The 25,614-nt window shown below is 32.2% G+C and overlaps 2 protein-coding genes and 1 long non-coding RNA gene across 4 annotated transcripts; all 3 read left to right on the forward strand.

Annotated features, from left to right (window-relative positions):
- LOC108481480 (uncharacterized) lies at window positions 1–9,487 on the forward strand. The gene is made up of 5 exons (XM_017784870.2): window positions 1–385; window positions 593–692; window positions 2,499–3,780; window positions 8,027–8,098; window positions 9,134–9,487. The coding sequence occupies exon 3, from the start codon at window positions 2,505–2,507 to the stop codon at window positions 3,408–3,410; it is 906 nt and encodes a 301-aa protein (XP_017640359.1). The 5' UTR covers window positions 1–385; window positions 593–692; window positions 2,499–2,504; the 3' UTR covers window positions 3,411–3,780; window positions 8,027–8,098; window positions 9,134–9,487.
- On the forward strand, window positions 6,733–8,085 carry LOC108476739 (uncharacterized). Its single transcript, XM_017779037.1, has 2 exons — window positions 6,733–7,081; window positions 8,027–8,085. Exons 1-2 carry the CDS (start codon window positions 6,733–6,735, stop codon window positions 8,083–8,085), a joined length of 408 nt encoding a protein of 135 aa, XP_017634526.1.
- Window positions 9,488–11,159: 1,672 nt separating the features above from the next.
- LOC108470282 (uncharacterized) lies at window positions 11,160–14,198 on the forward strand. 2 transcript variants are annotated; one of them, XR_001869297.2, is made up of 3 exons: window positions 11,160–11,339; window positions 11,898–11,997; window positions 13,538–14,198. It is a non-coding gene; the product is annotated as an uncharacterized LOC108470282 (long non-coding RNA). The 2 variants fall into 2 exon arrangements; XR_001869296.2 differs by having other exon boundaries at window positions 13,545–14,198.
- Window positions 14,199–25,614: the final 11,416 nt, after the last annotated feature.

A 25,614-nucleotide genomic window follows, 5' to 3' on the forward strand; every position in this document is an offset into this window, starting at 1 on the left:
CTCTACACGTGTACGGGTGAAACTTAAAAACAGAAAGCATTAGGGTTAAATTTGAGTTAAATAAGAAGCCTCTTTTGTTGTTTAAATGCTTTTTATATAAACTTTGTTTAAAGCTATAAAACTAAAATCCTTTCATTTGATTTGGTTCTGTTTCAAGGTCGCAATTCAACCTTTCTTTGTAGTCTCAATTGAATAGCTCCAGCTTTGGTTCCTCAACCTTTTTGAATTAAATGTTGTTGTTGAGTTTCTTTGCATGTTATGCTTGTGTATTTTACTCTGAAACCTCGAATACTATAGCTAGTTGAGTATTCTTGTTTCAAATGTCGGTACATATCTGGGTAATGTTTCGCTGAACATAATAATCAAGATCCTAACTATCTGGATGGTAAGTGTCTAGTTCTTTTGAAGTGAGCATGTAAATTTTATTGCTTGTTAGGGGTTTATTTGATTGGAAAATTTCTTGCTACTTTTTCCCCTGCATTTACATATTCAATGACGTTGCTCAGTCGCATGTGGTTTCCCCTGCATTTATGTAGGATAACTTTTTACTTAGTCCCATGTGATTTTTGTAATATGTTCTCTTTTTTTGCAGTCTCTAAGGAGGGAGGAAGCATAAAGCAGTGCATATTTTCATTCTCGATACAGGGCAGGGTGATCATGTTATAGTGCTTTTAGATGATTACCTAAAACAGGTTGGTTGATAGATGTTTTTAAATTTCGTTGATTAAGGACGGTCCAAACTGGGACCTGTTACATATCATCTAGGCTGGCCTCAATTGAGGTATTAATCTTCATGGTGCTCGGTATTCTAGGTGAAGGATGCTTGTTTCGTTGCAAGGCTAACTATGTAGGCTATCTTTTGACAGATTTCTCAGTCTATAATATGTACAGATAGAACATGTAAAATGATTTAGGAAAGGAGACAAGGTGAACTTGAAGTTTTTGAGTGGCTTCAAGTGCATGTTATTGCATACAAGCTAAAACTAGGATTGAACATCTAGAACTTGTGAGTGATCCAAACATCAATGGACTTAGTTGTTCGTTTACGTTTTATGTTGCTTGAGATAGATATGATTTTGTGTTTATTAGAGCTCTTGGTCAGCAAATTTATTCTAAAAGTGCCATTTTGAGTCATTGTTTCAACCATATTTATTGGTCTGTATTTGCAAGTGTGACAGATCCGAGCCATTACATGTCAGTTAGGTTTTTAGTTTGCATATTCAGCTTTTTTTCCTTCCCTCTGTGTGTGAGTGCGTGTGAGGCAATATCGCATGTTTTATTTTGCAAAGGAGAAAATGTCCATCCTTGATATGTTGATTAGTTTTGTATCTGAAGTTCTAATCATTTTGTAAATTAGGTGCTCAGAAGTCAGAAATATAAATATACTACCAATTTATCATTGGAACTATATGGAATGTTAGATTTTGCTGGTTACAAAATGAGTTGAACAGAAATGTAATATAGAATCTGTTACCGATGCCTTTGTGGCGAAGAATTATGCCAGATGCAAGAAACCAGCAGTAGGAGAAGGGATCTGATTTTGATTTCATTGTGATGTGATTCTATTTTTGTGGGATTTAATTCTGATTTTATTTTTAAGAATTTCCTTATTAGTTTAAATAAGACTTTCCTAGTATGCTATCTGATTTGGGCTTGGCATCTATTACCTAATTTTTAAACACTGTTTAAATAGGAAAATAATTCATGAATAATACAAGTTGAAAGTTGAAAGTTCCAGTAAGCTTAAGGTAGGCAACTCGCTTAGAGTTTCAAGGTAGGCAACTCCTAAGAGTTAAATAACTACAGGCAAAAATAGGAATCGAAATAAGGGCAAGGACCCTTCATTCGAATCTGATTCTTCTGCTGCTCGTTTGGTGACTCATATCTTAAAATTAAAATATAAGGACTCATATCTTAAAATTAAAATTAACCAAGTTCGTATAATTTGTTTTGTTTCAAGTTTGCATGTACTTGGTTTTTAATAAAGTCATTTGGCTATAGATATAATTTTTGTGACAAAAAAAAATATTAACTTTTGGTTGCTATAATAATATTATTAGTTAATTAAATTGTTTTAATGTGATATACTTAGGTTGCGGTATGTTTTGAAATATGGAAGTGTTGGGAATTGATTTGGGAGTTGATTTGAATATGAATATATTGTGAAATCTAAATTTTTGTAGGGGGTTTAATGTAAAATAAGTAGAAATGTTGTCGAATTTTTTAAAAACAAATTTACGACTACACTACCATTTCAATAAAGTGAAATAGTAATTTAGGTTGTTTCGGCATTTCAATGTGGCATTTTATATTCGGATCCTCTAATTGGGTTGGATATAAGTTGTCACATTTAGTGGTATTAGAGTTATAGGTTTAGCCAATTCTCGGATTAGATCAAGTTAAGAATTGAGTCTAAAAGTACATGCCAAAGTTAAGTCGAGTCGGGGTCGAGATTTGGATGTTGGTTATAATTTTAAAATTTTTTTCTTGTTTTATAGCTAAAGATGTCTGTAGAAGCCAGAAATGAAGTTGATCATGATGTAAATAACGGTGGTTCTTCCGCTAAGAATGAAAGTAGAATTGGGTCAGAAACACCTGTTATGGACTCAGTTGGTGCTAAACAGTTTAGAGATACTAAACCTAGACTCGAGGGTCATATTGATGAGATCTTGCTCCGTGTTATAGCAGAAGCTCTTCAACGAGTAGATGGATCTACTCCTACAACTTTTCTAGCGTCAGTAATTCGACAAGCACTGATAAAAGAATTGCGAAAATATGGTGCCACAGAATTTATGGGTTTAAAAGGGATTGATCCATCATCAGCTGAAGCTTGGTTGAAATCAACAAATCGAGTATTGCAACAGCTCGGGTGTACTCCAGGGGAATGTGTCACATTCGCTGTCTCTCTTTTGGAAGAAGAGGCGTATCTATGGTGGCAGACAGTTACCCGTCATGTATCAGCGGATCGGATTGATTGGGAATTTTTTCAGTCTGAATTTCAAAAGAAATACGTTGGTGAATTATATTTGGAAGACCGGAAACATGAGTTCTTAACATTAAAGCAGGGTGAGATGTCTGTGATGGATTATGAGCGTGAGTTTCTTCGGCTTAGTAAATATGCCTCGGAGCTTGTGCCAACAGAAGAAGAGAGTTGTAAGCGGTTCCTTCAAGGATTGCGAGATGAACTCAAAGTTCAGTTGGTTTCTCATAAAATTAAGGAGTTTGTTGACTTGACTGAACGAGCTAAAATGGTAGAACACGTCTTGGGTCTTGATAAGAAATTTGAATTCTCTCGAGCTATTGGGAAACGAGCAGGGACTTCTAGTTCGTATCAGACATCTAAGAGAGCTAAAGAAACTCGTGAGTCTAGGAGAACGACCTCAAAAATTTCTAAACTTGAGAGAGCTTGAGATTGTCAACCGTCGGTACCAGTGCGTAGCGTGAGAGGTCCTGCAAGAGATTTTGATATTCCAACGTGTGTTCATTGTGGGAAAAAGCACCGAAGTGAATGCTGGAAGTTGAAAAAAGCTTGTTTTCGATGTGGATCTTTGGAACATTTTTCTCGGGATTGTTTGAAGAATGAAGATACTTCTCTAGTGATAGCTCAAAGGTCCATTCCTTCTGCTAGGGGGCGAGGAAATCCTCGTAGTGGTTTTGTTTCACGAGGGATTCAGAGGAAAGATACGGGTTCTGCTACTCAGCAGTCAAAGGTCAGAGCTCCAGCACGAGCCTATGTTGTGCGGACCCATGAAGAGGGTGATGCTACAGATGTTATAGCAGGTATATTTCTTTTATGTTCATAATCTGTATATACCCTGATTGATTTTGGTTCATCTTACTCCTTTATAAATGTTAGTTTTGTGAAAAAGAACAATTTAAAGTTGGAAATGTCAAGTATTGCAATGGTGGTAATGAGTCATTTAGGACAAATCGTATTAGTTGATCAAGTTTGTAAGCGATGTCCATTGGAAATCCAAAACATATTCTTCATTTTTGATTTATTAATCATGCCATTTGGTGATTTCGATATGGTTTTGGGTATGCACTGGTTGACAGAATATGGTGTAATTCTAGATTGTCGTAGGAAGAAATTTTTAATCCAAGGTATAGATGGAGAGAAAATGGAAGTAAATGGTATTAGATCGAACAGTTCGTCTCGCATCCTTTCTTTAGTTTAAGCTAATAAGCTCATGAATCAAGATTGTGAAGCTTTCCTAACCTATGTCATTAATTCAAATTTGGAGGAGGGGCAGATAAGCAAAATTCGAATGGTATGCGAGTTTTCTAATGTGTTTTCGGAGGAATTATCGGGACTACCACCTGATCGAGAAGTTGAGTTTGCAATTGAAGTTTTTCTTGATACAACCCTTGTATCAATAGCTCCATATCAAATGGCACCGACAGAATTAAAGGAGCTAAAAATTCAATTGCAAGATTTATTGGATTGTGGATTTATATGCCATTGTATCTCGCCTTGGGGAGCTCCAGTTTTCTTTGTTAAGAAGAAAGATAGATCTATGCGACTTTTTATTGATTATCGTCAACCAAATAAGTTGACGATTAAAAATCGATACCCTTCACCGTGAATCGATGATTTGTTTGATTAGTTGAAGGAATCTTCGATCTTTTCTAAAATTAACTTGAGATCGGGGCACTACCAATTGAAGGTGAAGGATAGTGATGTATCAAAAACAATGTTTCATACGCGGTAAGGTCACTATGAGTTTCTGTTAATGCCATTCGGACTGACGAACGCTCCTGCGGCATTCATGGATCTCATGAATCGTATATTTCAACCTTATCTAGATCAATTTGTGGTAGTATTTATTAATGATATTTTGGTATATTCAAAATCGGAGATCGAGCATGATGAGCATCTCAGAATTGTATTGCAAGTATTGCGAGAGAAACAACTGTAGGGGAAGTTCAATAAATGTGAATTCTGGTTGTCTAAAGTGGTTTTTCTAAGGCAAGTGATTTCAGCTGAAAGAATTCGGGTTGACCTGAAAAAGATTGAAGCTATTCTTCAGTGGAAGGCACTGAAGCATGTGTCAGAGATTAGGAGTTTCTTTTGTCTAACCGGCTATTATAGAAGATTTGTAAACGAATTTTTCAGGATAGCAATGCTGATGACTAAATTGTTTCAGAAGAATATACCATTTGTTTGGACAGAACAATGTCAAAAAAGTTTTGAGAAATTGAAAGTGATGTTAACTGAAGCTCCAATTTTAAACCTATCTGAATCGGGGAAGGAATTTGTGGTTTATAGTGACGCCTCGTTGAATGGGTTAGGTTGTGTATTGATGCAGCATGGTAAAGTGATTGCGTATGCATCCTGACAACTGAACTGCATGAACGCAATTACTTGACGCATGATTTAGATCTTGCTGCAGTGGTTTTTGATGTAAAGATATGGAGACACTATCTCTATGGTGAGAAATGTCGTATCCTACATCGACGATAAAAGTCTTAAATATCTTCTATCTCAAAGGGAATTGAACTTGAGACAATGTCGTTGGATTAAGTTGTTAAAGGATTATGATTGCGTGATTAATTATCATCCTAGTAAAGCAAATATTGTAGCTAATGCGTTAAGTAGAAAGACAACGATTGAATTGCGAGCAATGTTTGCTCAGCTCAGAATTGGTGATGATGGCAATCTAATAGCTGAATTACAAGTTAAACCTGTGTTGCTCGATCAAATTAAGGAGGCACAGTTGATCGATACGAAATTGTCCGAGAAATGGAAGCTTGCTTGTTAGGGTGATAATGAGAATTTTAGCATTGATACTAATGATTGTCTTCTCCTTCGTAATCGCCTTTGCATTCCTGATAATGTAGAGTTGAAGGAGTTAATTCTATGTGAAGTTCACGATGGTCCTTTTGCTATGCATCTTGGTGGTGCAAAAATGTATCGTGATCTACAAAAATTATACTGGTGGTTAGGAATGAAAAAGGAGATTGTTGAACATGTTGCTAAGTGTTTGACTTGTCAACGGGTAAAAGCTGAGCATCAGGTTCCCACTGGATTATTTCAGTCTATCTCGATTCCTGAGTGGTAGTGAGAGTGAGTTACGATGGATTTTGTGATTGGATTAGTGATAGTTGATCAACTTATAAAGTTATTACATTTCTCAGCAGTAAGGATAGATTGGTCACTTCCAAAGTCAGCGGAAGTTTACATTCGCAAGATAGTTAGATTGCACGGTGTACCTGCGTCTATTATCTCTGATCGAGATTCTCGTTTTACATCTAGATTTTGGAAGCAGTTGCATGAATCATAGGTACGAGGTTAAATTTTAGTTCAACATTTTATCGTCAATCCGATGGCCAATTAGAACGAGTCATCCAAATTTTGCAAGATATGTTACGTGCTTGTATTATAAAATTTGAATCAGGTTGGGAAAGTTATTTACCGTTAGCTGAATTTGTGTATAATAACAGTTTCCAATTAAGTATTCAGATGGCTCTGTATGAAGCATTGTATGGTCGGAGATGTAAAACGCCAGTCTGTTGGGCTGAGCTGAGTGAGAGAAGTGTGACCGGGCCAGAGTTGATTCAAGAAACAGAAAATGTAGTTAAACTTATACAAGATAGATTAAAAGTAGCATTCGATAGACAAAAGTCATATACGGACTTGAAACGGAGGTATATTGAGTATTCAATGGTAGATAAAGTATTTTTGAAAGTTTCCCTGTGGAAGAAAGTCCTAGGATTTGGTCATAAGGGAAAATGAGTCGTAGATTTATAGGACCGTATGAAATTATTGAGAGAGTGGGACCAGTTGCTTATCGTCTAGCTCTACCACCAGAATTGCAAAAGATTAATGACGTATTTGATGTGTCAATGCTCAGACGAGACCGTTCTGACTCATATCATGTGATTTTGGTAGAAGAAATTGAAGTTAAACATGATTTGACTTATGAGGAAGAACCGGTGAAAATCTTATCTCAAGAAGTGAACGAGCTAAGAAATAGGCGTGTACCACTGGTGAAAGTTCTATGGCGTAATCATAATATAGGAAAAGCGACCTGGAAACTAGAGGAAACAATGAAATCCCAATACCCTTATCTTTTTCCAGGTAAATTTTAATGACGAAATTTCTTAAAAATAGGAGAATTGTAACAACTCGATACAGTGGTGTCGAAAAGTACGATTGTAGGTTTCAATTTAATAAACTGAGTCTATAGATAATTAATAAAAATATTTACTGAGTTATGCTATAAATGAATTGAATCGAGGATAAGTAATTTAGTTGATTTGAATATTTAATCTAGTCTAAAGATTAAATTGTAAATTTAGATTGCTATAAATTTTAATTTGAAAATAGTTAAAGAGACTAAAATTGATTGTAGCCCAAAATTTTGAATGGCAATAAAATTGCCAAATTTGTAACTAAAAAACCGTTGATGTTATATGTTATTATTTATTATTAAAAATTAAAAAAAGTTAATTAGTTTAAGTGGAAGGAAAGAGAAGATGTATTCTCTATCCTTCCACGTGATAAGAAAAGAAAAAGGAAAAAAGAAACAAAATAGATTTGGTTAGGGTTTCAAACTTTAATCCACAAATTGGTAAGTGTAATTTATTACTTTTCTTATAAATTTTATGTTTTTGAGATCGGAGAATCATAATTTAACTAATTTGTGTATCATTTATAAAACCGTTAAAGTTTTAGAAAGTTACCATTAATAATTTTTCTATATTTTTTATGTTAAATTGATTGATTTTTAGTTTATACATGAAAAATGGCTGAATTTTTGAAGTTAGATGTTAGATTTTTCACTTGAGCAAATAAAGTGGATATCAAGTAGAGTGGTTATGAGATTTTGTTAGAAATCGATAATAAAGGGTCTATAATAGAAGGAAATGAAGTCAGACTATAAATTGAAGCTTAGAATGGAGAGTTAGCACGTTTCGATTTTAAGAATTTAAATTGAATGAAATGTAAAATTTGTTTAAGATAATAATTGACTGTGAATTGGGTGAATTATTGATGGTGTTATTTGTTTATGTTAATTTGTAGCTATTGACAATCCGGTTTCTTCAAAAGCGAAGGAAAAAGCTAAAGTCACCGACGAGTAGTTTGAAATTCCCTGTAAGTACCATCATAACTAAACTTATTATTTATTTTTCCTTTTAATTTCATTGTTAGGTAAGTTGACAAAACGAAGGAAGTTACACATGAGTGGCTGACTAGAAATACAATATTGAGATAGAGAGTTAAATCGTAAAAAAAAAAAAAATTGAAACAATATAATTTATTAAAATTACGCATTTGGCTTGAACATGAGACAAATTATGTCATGTTTAATATGAAATGACATTTAATGGAAGAATTGTTGCTGAGATCAATATAATGGAAATTGAACTGAGAATGAAATTAGACTATGGTTTATTGTATTAATTGTTGGGCAAAGTTGAGAATAATTAACGAGTTAAAGAATCAAGTAAAATAATAGTAATAATAATTGCTTAGACTATAAGTTGATGAGCGCTAGGTGCATTTTCATTCGAACGTCCCAACTGTGGCTTTCACAATTACGACTTAGGCTGAGTCGATGAGCGCAGGGCGCAAATTGTTTACGTTGGATGTACCGATATAAAATTACTTCGACTATAGGTCAATGAATGTCGGGCGCACGTGCTGGGCACGATTATTGCTTTGGATTAACTAATAAGTGCTGGGCACAATCTGTTTAGTTTGGGACATATCGATGAGGCATTAAGTGTCAAATTATAGTATTAATAGGATCTGTAAATTAGTTCGGATCTGAGCTGTGTATTAGCGAACATCAATATTGAACAAGAAGAATGGTTAGAATCAAATTGGTAATGTAATGCAATATGACAAATTGAGACAAAATTGAATAAGGTTGCGCACGCCGTTAGCAAAAAAAAAAAAATGTTAATAAGTTCGTTAAAATAGATTTGTTAGTTATAATATCACTTTTGGTTGTTTGGGATACATATGTATATTAATGTTTTGGATACACTTTGATATGAAACATACTTGAATTGATCTTAGGAAGAAATAAATCTCCAATTATTTAAATTTTATGCTATATTGAGTAAATTATAGTAATACCATTTGAAATTAATACTCACCGAATGGTCTTGTTTTCATATACAGGCTAGGTATATTTTGAGATTTTGTACTCAGAGTTATCAGCATCCAACCGACAAATCTTGAACTCAACCAAGTTCGTATATTTTGTTTTGTTTCAAGTTGGCATGTACTTGGTTTTTAGTAAAGTCATTTGGCTATAGATATATTTTTGTGACAAAAAAAAATAACTTTTGGTTGCTATAATAATATTATTATTAGTTAATTAAATTGTTTTAATGTGATATACTTAGGTTGCAGTATTTTTCAGAATATGGATGTGTTGGGAATTGATTTGGGAGATGATTTAAATATGAATATATTGTGAAATTTAAATTTTTGTAGGAGGTTTTATGCAAAATGAGCAGAAATGTTGCCGAATTTTTTAGAAACAAATTTACCATTTCACTACTATTTCAATAAGGTGAAATAGTAATTTAGGTTGTTTCAGCATTTCAATATGGCATTTTATATTCGTATCCTCTAATTGGGTTGGATATAAGGTGTCACAGAGCAACCTTCAGGTTTTGTGACACCTGGTATGGAAGATAAAGTTCGCATACTCAAAACTTTTTGTATGGCCTCAAACAAGCTCCAAAACAATGGTATGAGAAATTTCATAAGACTATTCTTAGTTTTGATTTTATTGATAATTGTGCAGAAGCATGTTTATATTCTAAGATGTTTGGTTCTTATTGTGTCATCATAAATCTGTATATGAATGACATGTTAATGTTCACCAAATTCCCATCTAATTCTTTCTCCAGCTTATCTTTAGATAGGATGACATCCAACAATCAATGGCACTTGTCCATTGAGTTGACGTTACTAGATATGATTATTGCTTCCTAACGATCGAAAGGCTAATTATTAAAGCGACATCTTCTAGCATTATACTTGTTTTCCTTTATGAAAAATGAAATGTTTATGTTTTTGTCTTCATCTATCTAACAAGGTGACAAGCAACTCTAATAATATAATGAACTTTGTAACAGTAGATGTTATATATGAATCAACACTCTTCAAGAGCTATACAATATGTTCATCAATCTTCAGGAATTTTAAATTATGTTTAAATTATGTTGATCACGAATAATTTGATTTTCTCGTTTTTTAAAAAATTATAAAAAAAATGACCAAATGTAAAATCTTAAAAACATATTTGAAAAATTTTACCAAATTAAAAACAATTGAGTTGGAAATCTTATTGTATAGATGACGGAGATTGCAATGTGTTCTCCTTGAAATCTTGATGTGATCATTTTTCTCTAAGAAAACTTGATGCGATCATTTTTCTCTAAGAAAGAAGAACAAAATAAAAGTTTTTTTACGGTCTAAGAGTTCAAGAAAATTTTGGATAATGAGAAAAACAAAATGAGTGGGGATATTTATAGCATGGAAGTTGACTCTTATGGTTGTTGACTTTCATCTGTTAAATAGGTTAGTTGGGAGAATGGGTAAATAAATTTTTTAAGTATAGTTCAAACCTCTAAACTCTCGATACCCATACCCATAAGTGCTAAGGTACTGTTGATTATACTTCGCAATACTAATTCATGATATTTAGAGCATTGACTTTGTGTTATTTAATAAAAATATTCTCCTTAAAAAAACATATTTTAAGAAAAAGTTTTGAAAAATATTATAAAAATAACACAAAAATATGATATTTAAATTAAAAATGGTAAATGGGATTAAAAATATAAAATAAATTTTTTATCTTAATCATTAATCATTTTCATATGATTTATACAAAAATATATAAAAATGACATCACCTATTATTAAGGTATAATACAAGAACTGTACTTTTACTAATATTCAATATATATTTTTGATATACTATTTCCTTTTTCCGATAATCCTCTCAATTTTTTGTTGCTTTTACCTATAATATTTTGACTTTTTTTTCTATACAATAATTATCAGAAAAATAAATTATTTTTAAAATTATTTTCAGTGAAATATATAAAATCTTAAATTACTTTTTATTTCACATTAAAATATTTAATATCACTGATATTGTTACCCATTCATCCTGGTTGTAATTTTGTTATATGAACTTAGCTTCTTTACACGTGTACGGGTGAAACTTAAAAACAGAAAGCATTAGGGAACCAGCAGAAGAAAAGTTCGAGGCCAACAGTGGCGATGCTGATCGTTCATTTTCTCTCGGTGCAATAAAAGAAAAAACCCTGACGATTCAAACAATTACTACAAAATTTGCTGACATGGTTACCTCTCTGCTTCTTAAATTTGAGTTAAATAAGAAGCCTCTTTTGTTGTTTAAATGCTTTTTATATAAACTTTGTTTAAAGCTATAAAACTAAAATCCTTTCATTTGATTTGGTTCTGTTTCAAGGTCGCAATTCAACCTTTCTTTGTAGTCTCAATTGAATAGCTCCAGCTTTGGTTCCTCAACCTTTTTGAATTAAATGTTGTTGTTGAGTTTCTTTGCATGTTATGCTTGTGTATTTTACGCTGAAACCTCGAATACTATAGCTAGTTTTCTTGTTTCAAATGTAAGTTCATATCTGGGTAATGTTTCGCTGAACATAATTATCAAGATCCTAACTATCTGGATGGTAAGTGTCTAGTTCTTTTGAAGTGAGCATGTAAATGTTATTGCTTGTTAGGGGTTTATTTGATTGGAGAATTTCTTGCTACTTTTTCCCCTGCATTTACATATTCAATGACTTTGCTCAGTCGCTTGTGGTTTCCCCTGCATTTATGTAGGATAACTTTTTACTTAGTCCCATGTGATTTTTGTAATATGTTCTCTTTTTTTGCAGTCTCTAAGGAGGGAGGAAGCATAAAGCAGTGCATATTTTCATTCTCGATACTGGGCAGGATGATCATGTTATAGTGCTTTTAGATGATTACCTAAAACAGGTTGGTTGATAGATGTTTTTAAATTTCGTTGATTAAGGACGGTCCAAACTGGGACCTGTTACATATCATCTAGGCTGGCCTCGATTGAGGTATTACTCTTCATGGTGCTCGGTATTCTAGGTGAAGGATGCTTGTTTCGTTGCAAGGCTAACTATGTAGGCTATCTTTTGACAGATTTCTCAGTCTATAATATGTACAGATAGAACATGTAAAATGATTTAGGAAAGGAGACAAGGTGAACTTGAAGTTTTTGAGTGGCTTCAAGTGCATGTTATTGCATCCAAGCTAGAAACTAGGATTGAACATCTAGAACTTGTGAGTGATCCAAACATCAATGGATTTAGTTGTTCGTTTATGTTTTCTGTTGCTTGAGATAGATATGATTTTGTGTTTATTAGAGCTCTCGGTCAGCAAATTTATTCTAAAAGTGCCATTTTGAGTCATTGTTTCAACCATATTTATTGGTCTGTATTTGCAAGTGCGACAGATCCCAGCCATTACATGTCAGTTCGGTTTTTAGTTTGCATATTCAGCTTTTATTCCTTCTCTCTGTGTGTGTGTGTGTGTGGGTGTGAGGCAATATCGCATGTTTTATTTTGCAAAGGAGAAAATGTCCATCCGTGATATGTTGATTAGTTTTGTATCTGAAGTTCTAATCATTTTGTAAATTAGGTGCCCAGAAGTTAGAAATATAAGTATACTACCAATTTATCATTGGAACTATATGGAATGTTAGATTTTGCTGGTTACAAAAGGAGTTGAACAGAATGTAATACAGAATCTGTTACCGATGCCTTTGTGGCGAAGAACTATGCCAGACGCAAGAAACCAGCAGTAGGAAAAGGGTTCTGATTTTGATTTCATTTTGATGTGATTCTAGTTTTGTGGGATTTAATTCTGATTTTATTTTTAAGAATTTCCTTATTAGTTTAAATAAGACTTTCCCAGTATGCTATCAGATTTGGGCTTGGCATCTATTACCTAATTTTTAAACTCTGTTTAAATAGGAAAATAATTCATGAATATTACAAGTTGAAAGTTGAAAGTTTCAGTAAGTTTAAGGTAGGCAACTCGCTTAGAGTTTCAAGGTAGGCAACTCCCTTAAGAGTTCAATAACCACAGGAAAAAATAGGAATCGAAATAAGGGCAAAGACCCTTCGTTCGAATCTGATTTTTGTGCTACTTGTTTGGTGACTTGATCCCAGACTCGGGCCCGCAACAGAATCCCATTGAATCCTTTATTGCTATTTTGGGTTCCCAATAGCCAACTTTTCACTTCACTTATTTGGTTTCCATCAAATTAAAAGATCAGAAGGAGCTTGAACTTTGGAAGTGGATGTAATATTAAAACCTGTGTACTTTAAATGAGTATGAATGACATAGATACTTGTCCTCCCTTTGCACTTCACTAACTACTTTGAATAATTATGATGCTGTTTTGGTATAGAAAAGATAGAGCACTCTTTAGAATTTATAATATCTGAATTTTAAGTCCAATATTCTATCAGCTTTGAACTTGCAGTGTTCTTATTATGCTCAGTATGCAGGGAAGGAAAGAAGTCCTCTCTCTTTTAAATTGTAGGAGATGTAAAGGGATGATGTTGGTCCATTTGGAGAGGAAGTGCCTTTAGTTGTTTCCTTTGATGTAAGGTTTCACTTTCTTTGCTTGATTGGATCTGGTCTCTCAAAACTGCTCATATACCAACTGCCATAGGTGTTTGCGTCTCAAAAGATTAGCTTCCAAGAAGACATTACTAGCAATGACAGTTGGACTATATTGCTTCTCTTCTGGTTCAGTCTTGAATATGAGGTGTAGTTACTAGTACACTGGAGTCATTAGCTTTTAATGCTTTATATCATGATGAAAAATTTTAATCAGGTTGCTTAATACACTGTCATGCGATCAGGCACATTGGCATTGAATGCTGGATGAAGTGAGCGTCTTCTCTTCTAAGTTTTGTATTATTCATTTATTTGCCAACCTTGACTGATTAATTGCTGTAAGAGTCAACACTAATAATACTTCAGTTGATTGCATGTTACCATGATCAGTTGCAAATTCATGAAGTTGTTTTGCTTCTATCAAATAATGTGTAAGTAGTTTCCTTTTGATCTCTCTATGTTAAAGCTAAAGTGAATCACTGTAAATGATCTTTTTTTCAATTATAATGACGCAGACCTGAGCTGAGAGAATTTGAATATATATTGCCAAAGGCAGGCTAGTGCTGCAGAAATCTTAATCATTTGAATTGATAATAAACCTGAAACTCCACTGTAAACATCATAAAACATATTAAAAAGCAAAATGCATTTTTGAAAGTGCGAAACTTTTAGTGAAGATCTTGACTACATTTATAAGCATTCACTTACATATATTGTTGTATTTGTGTGCATCAATGAAAGAAAAAGCCCTTTCCTTTAAAGTATTGAACATTGAAGAGATCCTAATATATATGATTAAATACTCTTAATTGCTTTATAAATTATGTTAAACAAGTATAGAGTTTGTAAGACTTTCTCGTTAGAATTTCTTTAGAATGAAAACTGTTAAAACTGTTTAAATCAAATTTAAAAGGGACGATAGCTTATTTGTTAATTTTTATTACAGAGAGATAAACACCCTTGGGATGATCATTTTATTGATGGGTTTCTTTTGGAAAACGAAAATGTGACTTTTTAGTTCATAAATAATTGTGTAGCTGTTAATCATAAAAGATTAGAATGATTATATAGATGCTCCAGCAGCAATTATTAGTTTTATGTTATCTTTGATCTTGGTGTAGCAAGAATCTCTTGGAAAATATTTTGCCATGCTTGCAGACCTATGTTAAGAGAGAAAGTCCTTGATATCGCGTCATACTAACTTGGCTTTTATGCCTTATGGCTTAGAATTTTGGTCATTCGACGAAATTTAGCACAAGGAAAATAAAATCAGTTGAATTGAGTGACATGACCATTTGGTCAAAAGTAAGGATATCAACCTTCTATCTGAAATAAATGCATTCCTCAGAAAGTAGTCTCTGCTGCTAGGGACTAATTTCATTCAAAGAATCCGGATGCATACATGCGTAGACTGGTAACTGTTATTTGGGGTGACAAGGCGGAGTCATCCGACTTTTGATTTAATTGAAGATGTTATATAAGTTAATGTTAGAGAACTTATGCTTCTAATCCGTCTTTACTTACCCTGCAGTCTCTACTGTGAATTCTTCTCATTGATCGACTTTGCAAGTATAACCATCCATGATCTGATGTTACATCTTCTAAATTTTGCGTATCCGATATTGTAACATCAATTGTATTATCATACTAACTGGAGAGAGAAAGAAAAAATGTAGGACCAGCATGATTTTAGTTTTGTGATCTCCATGCAGATATGTCTTATCGTAGGCTTGTATGGCGAACTGGATTCTTGTTACCCGTTCCTCATACTTAGGACAAATTCATTGCTGAATGATTTCTTTTTGGGGTCCACTGTTGTGGACTTGAATGATCACTAGTAGCGAGTACGAGTTTCGCAAATTGGCTTTAGATTTCTTATAATTGTGATAAGGTTTGTCAAGAACAATTAGTCCTATTAGGTGGAAAAGCTTCCATCAGCTGTATGTTTTGGTAATTTGCTTCAATTACAGTCCCTATTGCTCCCCATTGGCCTGTATCGGTTCTATTATTTCGTTATGTTCCTCAGCATAATCCATTTGATCCTGTTGAATATATTTATTTTATCATCTTAGCTAAATTATCTTACAATTGGTTGTTTATAGAAATATTGGATGTGAAAATTGAATGTGGATTTATGCATTTAGTGGTGGCGAAAGCATTGATATGCATGCATGTCTCTTGAAAAGTGTATTATTAGTTTGATGATTTCTTCTAGTTTGGAAACCAGTTTCATATTTTAAAGATCATGCTCTGTTGATTTTGAAGAAAAGGTAAGATACAGTGTTTTGGGATGCCCCAAGTCTTTCTAGGGAATGGATTAAATCCAAAAGCATCACTGGATTTATGACATGATTGCAAGGGATTCTCCTTTCTTTAAGATTATTATTTTTATTTTGTAAAATGTACTGTGTGATGTGCTATAAATGTAATAATTATATAGTTTTGTTTGGACATGAATGCTGGAATAATATGACTAAATTAGCACTCATTACTATGGAAGAAACAATAATGTTTTTGGTGGTTTTCATATCCTACTGAAGCTTATTAGTCATTGGATGCTGATCGCAAACCCCAACTAGGTCTGTAATGGAGCTGAACCGAACTCATAAGAAACTCAAGCTTGACTTGAGACTCAAAGTTCGGCTCAAGCTTGAACAATTTTTGTTTCTAAAGGTCAAGCTTTATTAAAAATTGAGTTGCTTGAGCTTGCTAGACTAGGCTCATTTACTTAGTAGAAAGTAGAAAGTAGAAAGTAAGCTTGGTTTTCATGCTCGACTTCAAACTTGATTATTTAGTTTCGAGCTCGATTTTAAATTGAGATTTTACAGTATTAGTTAAAAAACTTGGTTTTAAGATATTTCCTCATTAGTATTAGGATACTTGAACATGGTTGGTTCAATAACTCGAACTTGTTGAAGAATTCGGTTTTCTTTTTTTTTTTTCTTTAAACTCAGACAACCAAGCTATAGGTCTGATCTATGATATCTTTGTCTGGTCTATGCAATTAAGATCTCACTGTCATTTCTAATTGACAGTCTAGGCTTCGTCCTTTGGGTATGATAGTGTTTCCTAGATCTTTAGTATTAGGTCAAATTTTGTTATTATTTCATTTAGTTTTTTTGGTAAATTTTAGTTTATGTACTTATGAATCATTTAATTTTGAATTTTTTACTTTTTTGAATTTTAAAATTTTAGTCATGAGTTAAATGGGTAACGTTAAATTAGTTAGGTAAAGTCTCGCTATTGGTTTTAAGTTATGGATGTAATCTTTATTATCTAATTTGATCATTTAGTCCCTATATTTTTGAATTTTGAAAATTGGATATTGACTTAATCATTAAACATTAAATTCATTAACTAAAATAACTAAACTTTTCTACTAATATTATGTTGAGATGGTAAACTGACACGTCATTAGAAATGTAATAATATGTTTATCGTATAAATAACAAAATTTAAATTAATGAATATAATAGTTACAGCAATTTAAAATTAGGGTTTTTTTTAATTCTTCTAGGAATGAGATGGGGTAATTGATGTTGTAGAGATTTATTTCATATTAATCAAATCAATAAATTTGATATGATATAAATTAATCATGTTGATGTAAAGTTTTCAAAAATTTCAACACCCTTTTGGATTTATTAACAGCTATCAAATTAGCCAAATATGTAGATGACTCTTCCATCAACCTTAACCACCTAATTATCTTAAATTCTACTTTTATATATAAATTAATCATCAATTTGGTAATTATGTAAAAATTATATCCATTTTGATGACTTAAATGTACAGCCTTAATGTTTTATACAAATTTACTCATCTTAATTATTAAAAAAATTAAAAATAGTCCAATTGAGTAACACTGTTAAACTTTACCATTAAATTGTTGATTAAAATTATCAGTTTAACAATTTATATGTAAAGAATTAGTAAAAATCAACAATCGAGTAATTTTTATTAAATAAATTAGCCGTTTGAGTTTTATACTCAAATTTTAACAAGTTAAAACACATAAACTAACGTTGAGAGTTGAAATTGATAACTAAATAAAACAAAAAAAATAAAATAATAAAACCCAAATTGATGATAAATAAAGACTTTGAAAGGCATCACCATCAACAAGAATGTGGGATAAAATCACATTTGCAAGAGCAGTTTTGAAAGCTTCCCCAAGTCCACCTGTGTGTTGTGTGTGTATGTATGCAAAAAATCCATGTAATCTGTAAAATCTCTTATTTAAAATGCAATTTGCTGCTGTTTCTTTTAATATCTTAGGATCAACTTAGGTGTTAGTGACATTTTCGTTTCTTGTTTGATTATAATTCTTTGTGATGTTGATTATTTTTATATTACAATTTAAATGAAAATAAGCAGACTAAAAAATACTGGCTATTGTCTCATATATCTTGTGAGTCCAGTTAGGCAGATGAGTTTTCTTAAAGATTGTTTAAGGTGTTTGCTTTAAGATTCTATGTTGTTTCTTTGTGTTGGTGTCATAAACACTTCTTTTTTTTTTTTTTTGTGATAATAAATCATTAATCAATTGTTTAGTAAATCACATTTGGATTGCTTCTCATGTAACTTTTTGTGACGACTGTTCTTCTTAATCTGACCTGGACAACCCCCATAATAAATCAATCATGAAGTGGGATTTGAGAACATAAGGTCCCTTTTGAATCCCCAAATCTCAAAATATAGGATTTCTTTATTATATGAATCATCATAATTCATATGAAAAAAAGTATAGGTACTACTCTCTATGGTTTCATTTTTCTTGGTACACATCTTACATAACAATGTGACACATTAAGTGATACCACACACTTCGGCTAATATATGTAATGATTAAATTAATAGTTTTTTATTTATAATATATCAATTAGGACTTTAGTTGTCAAAAATTTGAAAGTTATCTTGGGGATAAAGATTGAGTTGTATTGTGGTCAACTTATCATGATTCAAGGGGTAAATTTTTCGTAGAAGGAGAGGACAAATTTTAATAAGACATCCTTTTAAGGAAATAACACACTTGAGAGCATCAAACATATTCAGAAATGAGCATTGCCATTGATGATGTTGAGTTTTTTGACTCTTTGGAAAAAGAGTTCATAAAGCCTTTGGGATAAAGGTTCGTAAGTGCAAGGGAAACTTGCAATCATCCCCAAGATGGTGTACAACATCAAGGTTGTGGTAGTTGTAAAAGGCCATAGATTGACTGAGTTGTAATTGGTAGTTGTACTATTGATTTGAGTAGTGGTATTATTTTTCTAGGTGTGACTTGTAAATGAAAGTGCGATCTCCAAATAACATAAATAATTGGCTAGTGTCCATTCTCTTAATTGTTTCACACATTAATTAGAGGCATTATATCCAACAATATAACACTCTGAAAAACACTCTAGACGACACTCGAATATAACTAGATCTTTTAACTGGTATCAAAGCATGTCATCAATTAATTTTTGGCGAGTTTCTTATTGTCTGGTTATTCATCATGAACTCTTTGAAGGAAAAAGGATATGTATTTTGAACACCACTGCTTGATGGATCTAATTATACATTAGAAAGTTTGTATAAGACATTCATTAAGGCCATTGATGAGAAAGTATGATAGGTTGTCATAACTAGCTACACTCTTCCTTTTGGAAAAGGTGTTGATGGAAGAGATGTATAAAGAGGACAGGTTAATCAGCTTTAACGCTAGACATTGAATGCAATCTTTGATGGTGTCGATGTCAACCAATTTAAACTAATTTTCACATACATATTTGCTTGAGATGTATGACTTACCTTACAAATAGCTTATGAAGGAACTTTGATCATAAGATTGTCGATACTTCAAATGCTTATGAACATTTTGAAATTCTCTTCATATGCTACAAGATGAAATAATTTCTAAATTTAATGCTAAATTATGTGACATTACTAAAGAAGACTTTGCACTTGATGAAAAATTATTCAAGGCTAAACTTATGAAGAAAATGTTCCTACTTGAAATGTTTGCAATCAAGGTGACAACAATTCAAGAGGCCTAATAGTTGATGTAATGAATCTTAATGAGCTAATGAAAGGTTTGCAATAAAGGTGACAATAATTGAAGAGGCATAAGAGCTAATGACATGTCTAAGAACTTTTGAAATAAACCTGGAGGTGAATTGAGAGAAAGATAAACAAGAAAAGGGTGATGCACACAAGGTTGTTGATATTGTGAAAGACACTAGTAATTCTTCCTCACTCTAGAAGATCTTGTGGAAAAACTTACTTTTCTTACTAAAAGTTCCAACAAATCCTTTTGGAAGTATTCAAAGAAAAAACATGAACAATGATGCAAGTTGATCAACATATAAGAATAAAGGCAAAACAACTATTATAGAAGAAGAGGATCCAATTCCATGACTACAAAGGCTATAGAAACACCAAAGCACAATGTGCTGACACTTTAAAAAAGAAGTAAAAAAATCTTTTAATGTCACCTGTAGTGATTAGGGTTCAAAAAGTGGAGAGGTTAAATATGAAGAACATATAACCAGCTATGTTGCTTTTACTTCTAAGATTAGAGGAAGTCAATCCTGGTGTTGTAACACCTTCTGATACAAAATTAGAAGATGGAGATCCACTAGAGGCATTTTAGGAAGCTTATAAAATCATGTTGGGAAAACAATGTATAATGTCCAAAGTGAATAAGTTCTTAAACGTTCAAAATAAAGATATTGAAAAGGCTATTTTAAAACTTGTAGAAGCCATCAAATAGAAAAATGCCTTGTTTGTTAATCATGAAACCAAATTGAAAGCAACTAAAACAAAGTTGAATGTTGCAAGGAATATGTTGAAGAAGTTGGCTCAATGGATGAAGTATCAGTTGAAATCCTTGTCATAGAAAAATCTAGTAGAGATCATTATGAACTAGGTTACATTTCAGAAGCATCCTATTGAACCACATTTTTTTTTACGAAGGAAAACAAATTGTGGTACCCCCTAAAACTTACAAGAAGAGGAATGAAAGGACAATCTACCATTGTTTTGGAATTGAAAGCCATATCAGGCTTTGATGTTATAAGCTTTGCAATGATCTAAAATGGGGAACAAGCTAATAATGTTTCTAGAAGAGTTCCAGTAAAGAGAAATACAAGAAGACCTCACGATCAGAAAATAATAAGTGTCAAAAGAGTAAATATGTTTAGTTGTGGCTCACTCCTCTTTGAATGTTAGTACGGACAATGTGTGGTATTGGGATAGTGGCTGCTCGAGGCATATGATTAGAGAAAGTGGATTACTAAAGGAGATTCACGACTTTGGTGACGATAGAGTTACATTTGGACATGATCATTGGAAAAAATACTTTTAACATTGAAGGTCTACCAAAATTGCAAAATGTATTATTGGTAGAAAAACTTAAAACGAATCTCATTAGTGTAAGTTGTGGGATTTAGTGCCCTGAGTGTGGTATATTCATTTTGTATACTTATATTTTTTGAACAAATTAGTTTAATAAAATATTCATTAATTACATTAATACCCATTGTATATTGTCATCAATGTTTTTACACGCAAAGAAAAATGGAAGCAAATATTGGCTCATTGGTTATCAAACATTTAACCAATACTAAGCAGTATTATGTGGTTGGATTTGTTGGATCACCGGTACGCCCCGTGGTGCAGCAAAAAAAATATTCCAGTAATCATCAGCCATGGATCCATGTACGAGGAACGAATCGGTGTTGAAACAAAGGTTGAAAAATATACCTTTTGAAACTGAAAAGCGACAAATAAAGTTGTTGATTGGATCCCTTTTGCTGATGTCGATTCCAAGCTGCAACAATAACGTCTAAACTTCTACGTAATACACCCAGTCAAAGAATGAACAACAAAAAACTCTTGAGCTTTTTCAGAGAGTATTTTAAAAACGGCTGCTAGATCTTTTGTTTTATTTTTCACCTAGTAACCCTAACACATTAAGGGATTCTATTTTTTTTTATTTTCTTTGATATCATTTATCAGAAAAAAAAGAGATTATTCCCTAATTATTAGAGAAACAAATAGAAAGTAAAAAAAATAAATCTATTCTTTCCAAAATAATATTACTTTCCATGTCCTTTTATATTTTAACCAAAATTATTATTATAACTATTTATATTAATAATTTCGGTAAGCTATATACAATTAATATTTTATATGATTAAATTTATATATTAATTTTAACTATGTTCTTTATTTGTGTACAACAAGTTTGTACGTATAATGTGTTCAATACTTAACTATCAAATTATATTAATTCAATAATTAACTTAATTTATGTGATGACTAAATACAATACCAAATATATTGGGATTCTATTTGCTTCAACTATAGGGTGTGACCCTATAGGCTCTTATAATGTTAGTAGTAATACTAGAACATTTCTAATATTACAAGCAATGCGTGACATCTAGTAATGCATCATTGTTACCCAAGTTACAAGAAGTCGTGAATCGACATATGCTTTTTGTGACAATTTTTCATGTATTATACCTTTTTATCCTTAATATCTAGATTGGGCACGAGTCATGGAATAATCACGCTTGCATAGTCCAACATCATATTTCTTGATATTCTAAGTAGATTATAATAAACAAATAAGTGTGATATCTCATATCAACTTATTCGAGCATGACCATGCATTTCTAATTTTATTTCATTAAGAGGCCTAAGATATTGCTCCTATTATGTAGGAGGGACAAACCCTATCTTGATCAATCATCTCCTACATAGATTGTGGCATACCCAACATCAGTTTTTATAATAAAATATGTTATGGTGGACGTCTGACTGTATCAACATATACAACTCACGATGTTGTGACAATGATGATCTCAAGTCTGAGGATCATATACATAGTTATCAATATGAGTAATATTGTGACAATTACATAATAATCTAAGAAACATACTTATAGCGGGTCAATCCTGTAATGGGCCTGTCGAAACCATTATCAAATCGAGTTTTGGAAAATGGGAATCGATTTTAAAAAACGAAAACGGGAGTCGCCACCAATCTTTTTGGGTGTGATTGGATCACCTTTAAAACATTTTGTTTTAAAATCATTAGTTTTGGTCCACGAAATAGAAGAACGGGTTCGAGTCGATTCGTCGAGGAAGGATTAGCACCTCGTAACGCCCAAAAATTGGTACCTAATTGATTATCAAATGTCTTTAATGTCGAAAGAAAAAAAATTTAAGATGTAGTCCTCTTTAAAATATTTTAACTTTGAAAATTGGGATTCACTAGCGTCAAAGTATTGACATTAAGTTATCCCTTTTTTGAAATTCCTATCTCAAACAAAGAAAACGCTATATCCAATAAGTTAGGACATATTGCTTTGAAATTCCAAGATAGTGGCTTGCATTTAGAAAACCTCTAAAACTTAGAAGGGTACTTAATTATTCGAATTCAACGAGAAAAGTGGCAACCCAATAAGTTAGGGCACTGCTTTCTCGAAATTTCCAAACACCAAGCATTGCCTTATTTGCAAAAAATCTTATTTCGAGGTAACAAATAAATGAATAAAACGAATAAAAAGATAATAACAAATAAGCTAGGAAATATTTGAGATTAAAAAAAACTAGTAATAAATAAACAATCATTATGTAAGATTAAAGAATGATAGTATAGTGAAGATAATAATAATATTAATAGTAATAATACAAATAAAAATTTTGGAATGATGTGTGAAATTATATATATGTATGTGAATATATAGATAAGTAAACAATATATATAGTGAGTGAAGAGTAAAAGGTAAAACAAGTGTATTTAAAAAGTAATGGGTAAAAATATAATAATAGTGTAATAGTAGTAATAACGTAATAGTATTAGAAATATACGATATATAATATTGAAGGTAAATACATAATATATACTTATTAGAAATAATCATACTATTAGAAACAACTATTAATAATACTACATAAATAGATATATAGTAGTAGCATATACATGATATAGTTAAAAATATATAAAGTAAGATAATATGGGAAATAAAAAAATATATAAACGATATAATATTAGGGCATATGCAAAACAATAAAATACAATATTAAAATATATATATATATATATAATGTATACATAATATAATATTAAAATATTTACATGGTATATACATAATAATGTAAAAATAAACTATTAGTAATATTATAAATATATACATATGGTAGTAATAATAATATAAAGGTATTTCATATAAACAGTATGCACGTGAAAAAAAAAAAAAAGAAAAATAATAATTACAAAAGTATGAAATCGAAATAATATGTAGAAACATGTTTATTCTAAAAAGAATAACTGAAACTTAATTGAGAGAAGAAACAAAATCCAAGAGATAACTTACAAGTAAAACAAATTATTGAAACAAAAATTTGGGCTAAAATTAATTGTGTATAAATGTCCGAGATCTAAAATTAAAAATGCCCCAAATCTTAAAATACCGCGCAAAGAGGGCAAATTGAAATAGCACATAGACTGCAGGGCCAATTTAAAATAATATAAAACTTAAATATGGCCCGATTGAAGGCTAGCACAAAGGAGGGGACCAATTGCGCAAATTACCCAATTAAAGGTAACATGCATGGTCCCAAGCAAAAAAGTTGATTCCACTCCCCCCATGCTACTTTGTTTTATTATTAATTAAAACTACTCCCCCATACTATTTTGTTTTATTATTAATTAAAACTATTCCCCCATACTATTTTGTTTTTATTATTAATTAAAACTATTCCCCCATACTATTTTGTTTTTATTATTAATTAAAACCATACTTTATTTTCTCTTTTTTTTATCATAAAAAAACCTTTTTTTTAAGAAAAAAAACAACAAAAAAAAAGAGTTAAAACACCACCTTACCACCCTACATTCATTTTTCAAAATAGAGAGAAGGCTCTCAACTCTCTCAACCCTTCCCCTCCTCCGGTCATCGGACCGGCCATCAACCGTCATCACGGTCATCGCCACCGACGGCAACGGCCTTGTAAATCCACGGTGACCGGAAAATCTTCCAAGGCCCTTTTTCGCTTCTCTTCTCGAGTAGAGCCCAGATTTGGGGTTAAAATGACCCAAAAACCTTCAAAAATTAATGAGAAGCACCCTAGAACTCAAGAATCCATTCGGTTTCCGGCCACCAATCCTCGGCGATGGCTTCCTCGGTCGTCCACGATGTTGGAAAACTAAACACCGGTAAGATCCTTCCCTCTTTCCCTTTTTTTTTTATATTTTTTACAAGTTTTTTTCTTTGTTAAAAATATTTGTAAAATAGATAAAACGAACGAATAGAAAGAAGATCAAAAAAAAAAAAAAGGACAAACACCTTTTGAACTTGTTTTCTCCTTTTGATTTCTCCCAAAGTCTCGTAATACAACCCCTCTAATACAATCTCTTCTCTCCCAAAATACAATCGATTCTTCCTCAAAATACCATCGATCCCCTCTTTACAATCGGTTCTAGTATGGCCTTTATAGCCATTTACAAACTTTATTATATATATTTGTTATCTTTTCTTCTTCTTGTATGGCAGGCAAACGGTGGTGGAGGCATGTGCCACTTGGTAGTGGTTGGAAGTGGGTGGTTGAGGCTTGCGGCTAGAGTTTTTGATTTCTGAAAATAGGTTGTGGGCTAGGGTTTCTAAGCTTTTGGGCTTCTTTTAGCTTTTAATTTTTGGGTTGTAATTGGGTTGGTAGCTTTGTTTGTAAATGGACTTTTAATGGGCATTTTGATTTTTTTTTTCAAAATTTGGTTTATTTATTTTAAGGCCCGGGCAAAATATGGGTTCTACAGCTGCCCCTCTTTGCTTATTGTTGTGTTAACAGGAATAGAGCAAAGACTAAAAAGACCCAATTTTGCTCGGGCTTGCCGAGTTTTGAGTTCTTCGATCTGTTTCTTAGATCTGTTCCCTATAAACACAGGGATGCCAAATCCGCTGTC

This window comes from Gossypium arboreum, chromosome 7 (genome assembly GCF_025698485.1).
Source record: "Gossypium arboreum isolate Shixiya-1 chromosome 7, ASM2569848v2, whole genome shotgun sequence".
Lineage (NCBI taxonomy): Eukaryota > Viridiplantae > Streptophyta > Magnoliopsida > Malvales > Malvaceae > Gossypium > Gossypium arboreum.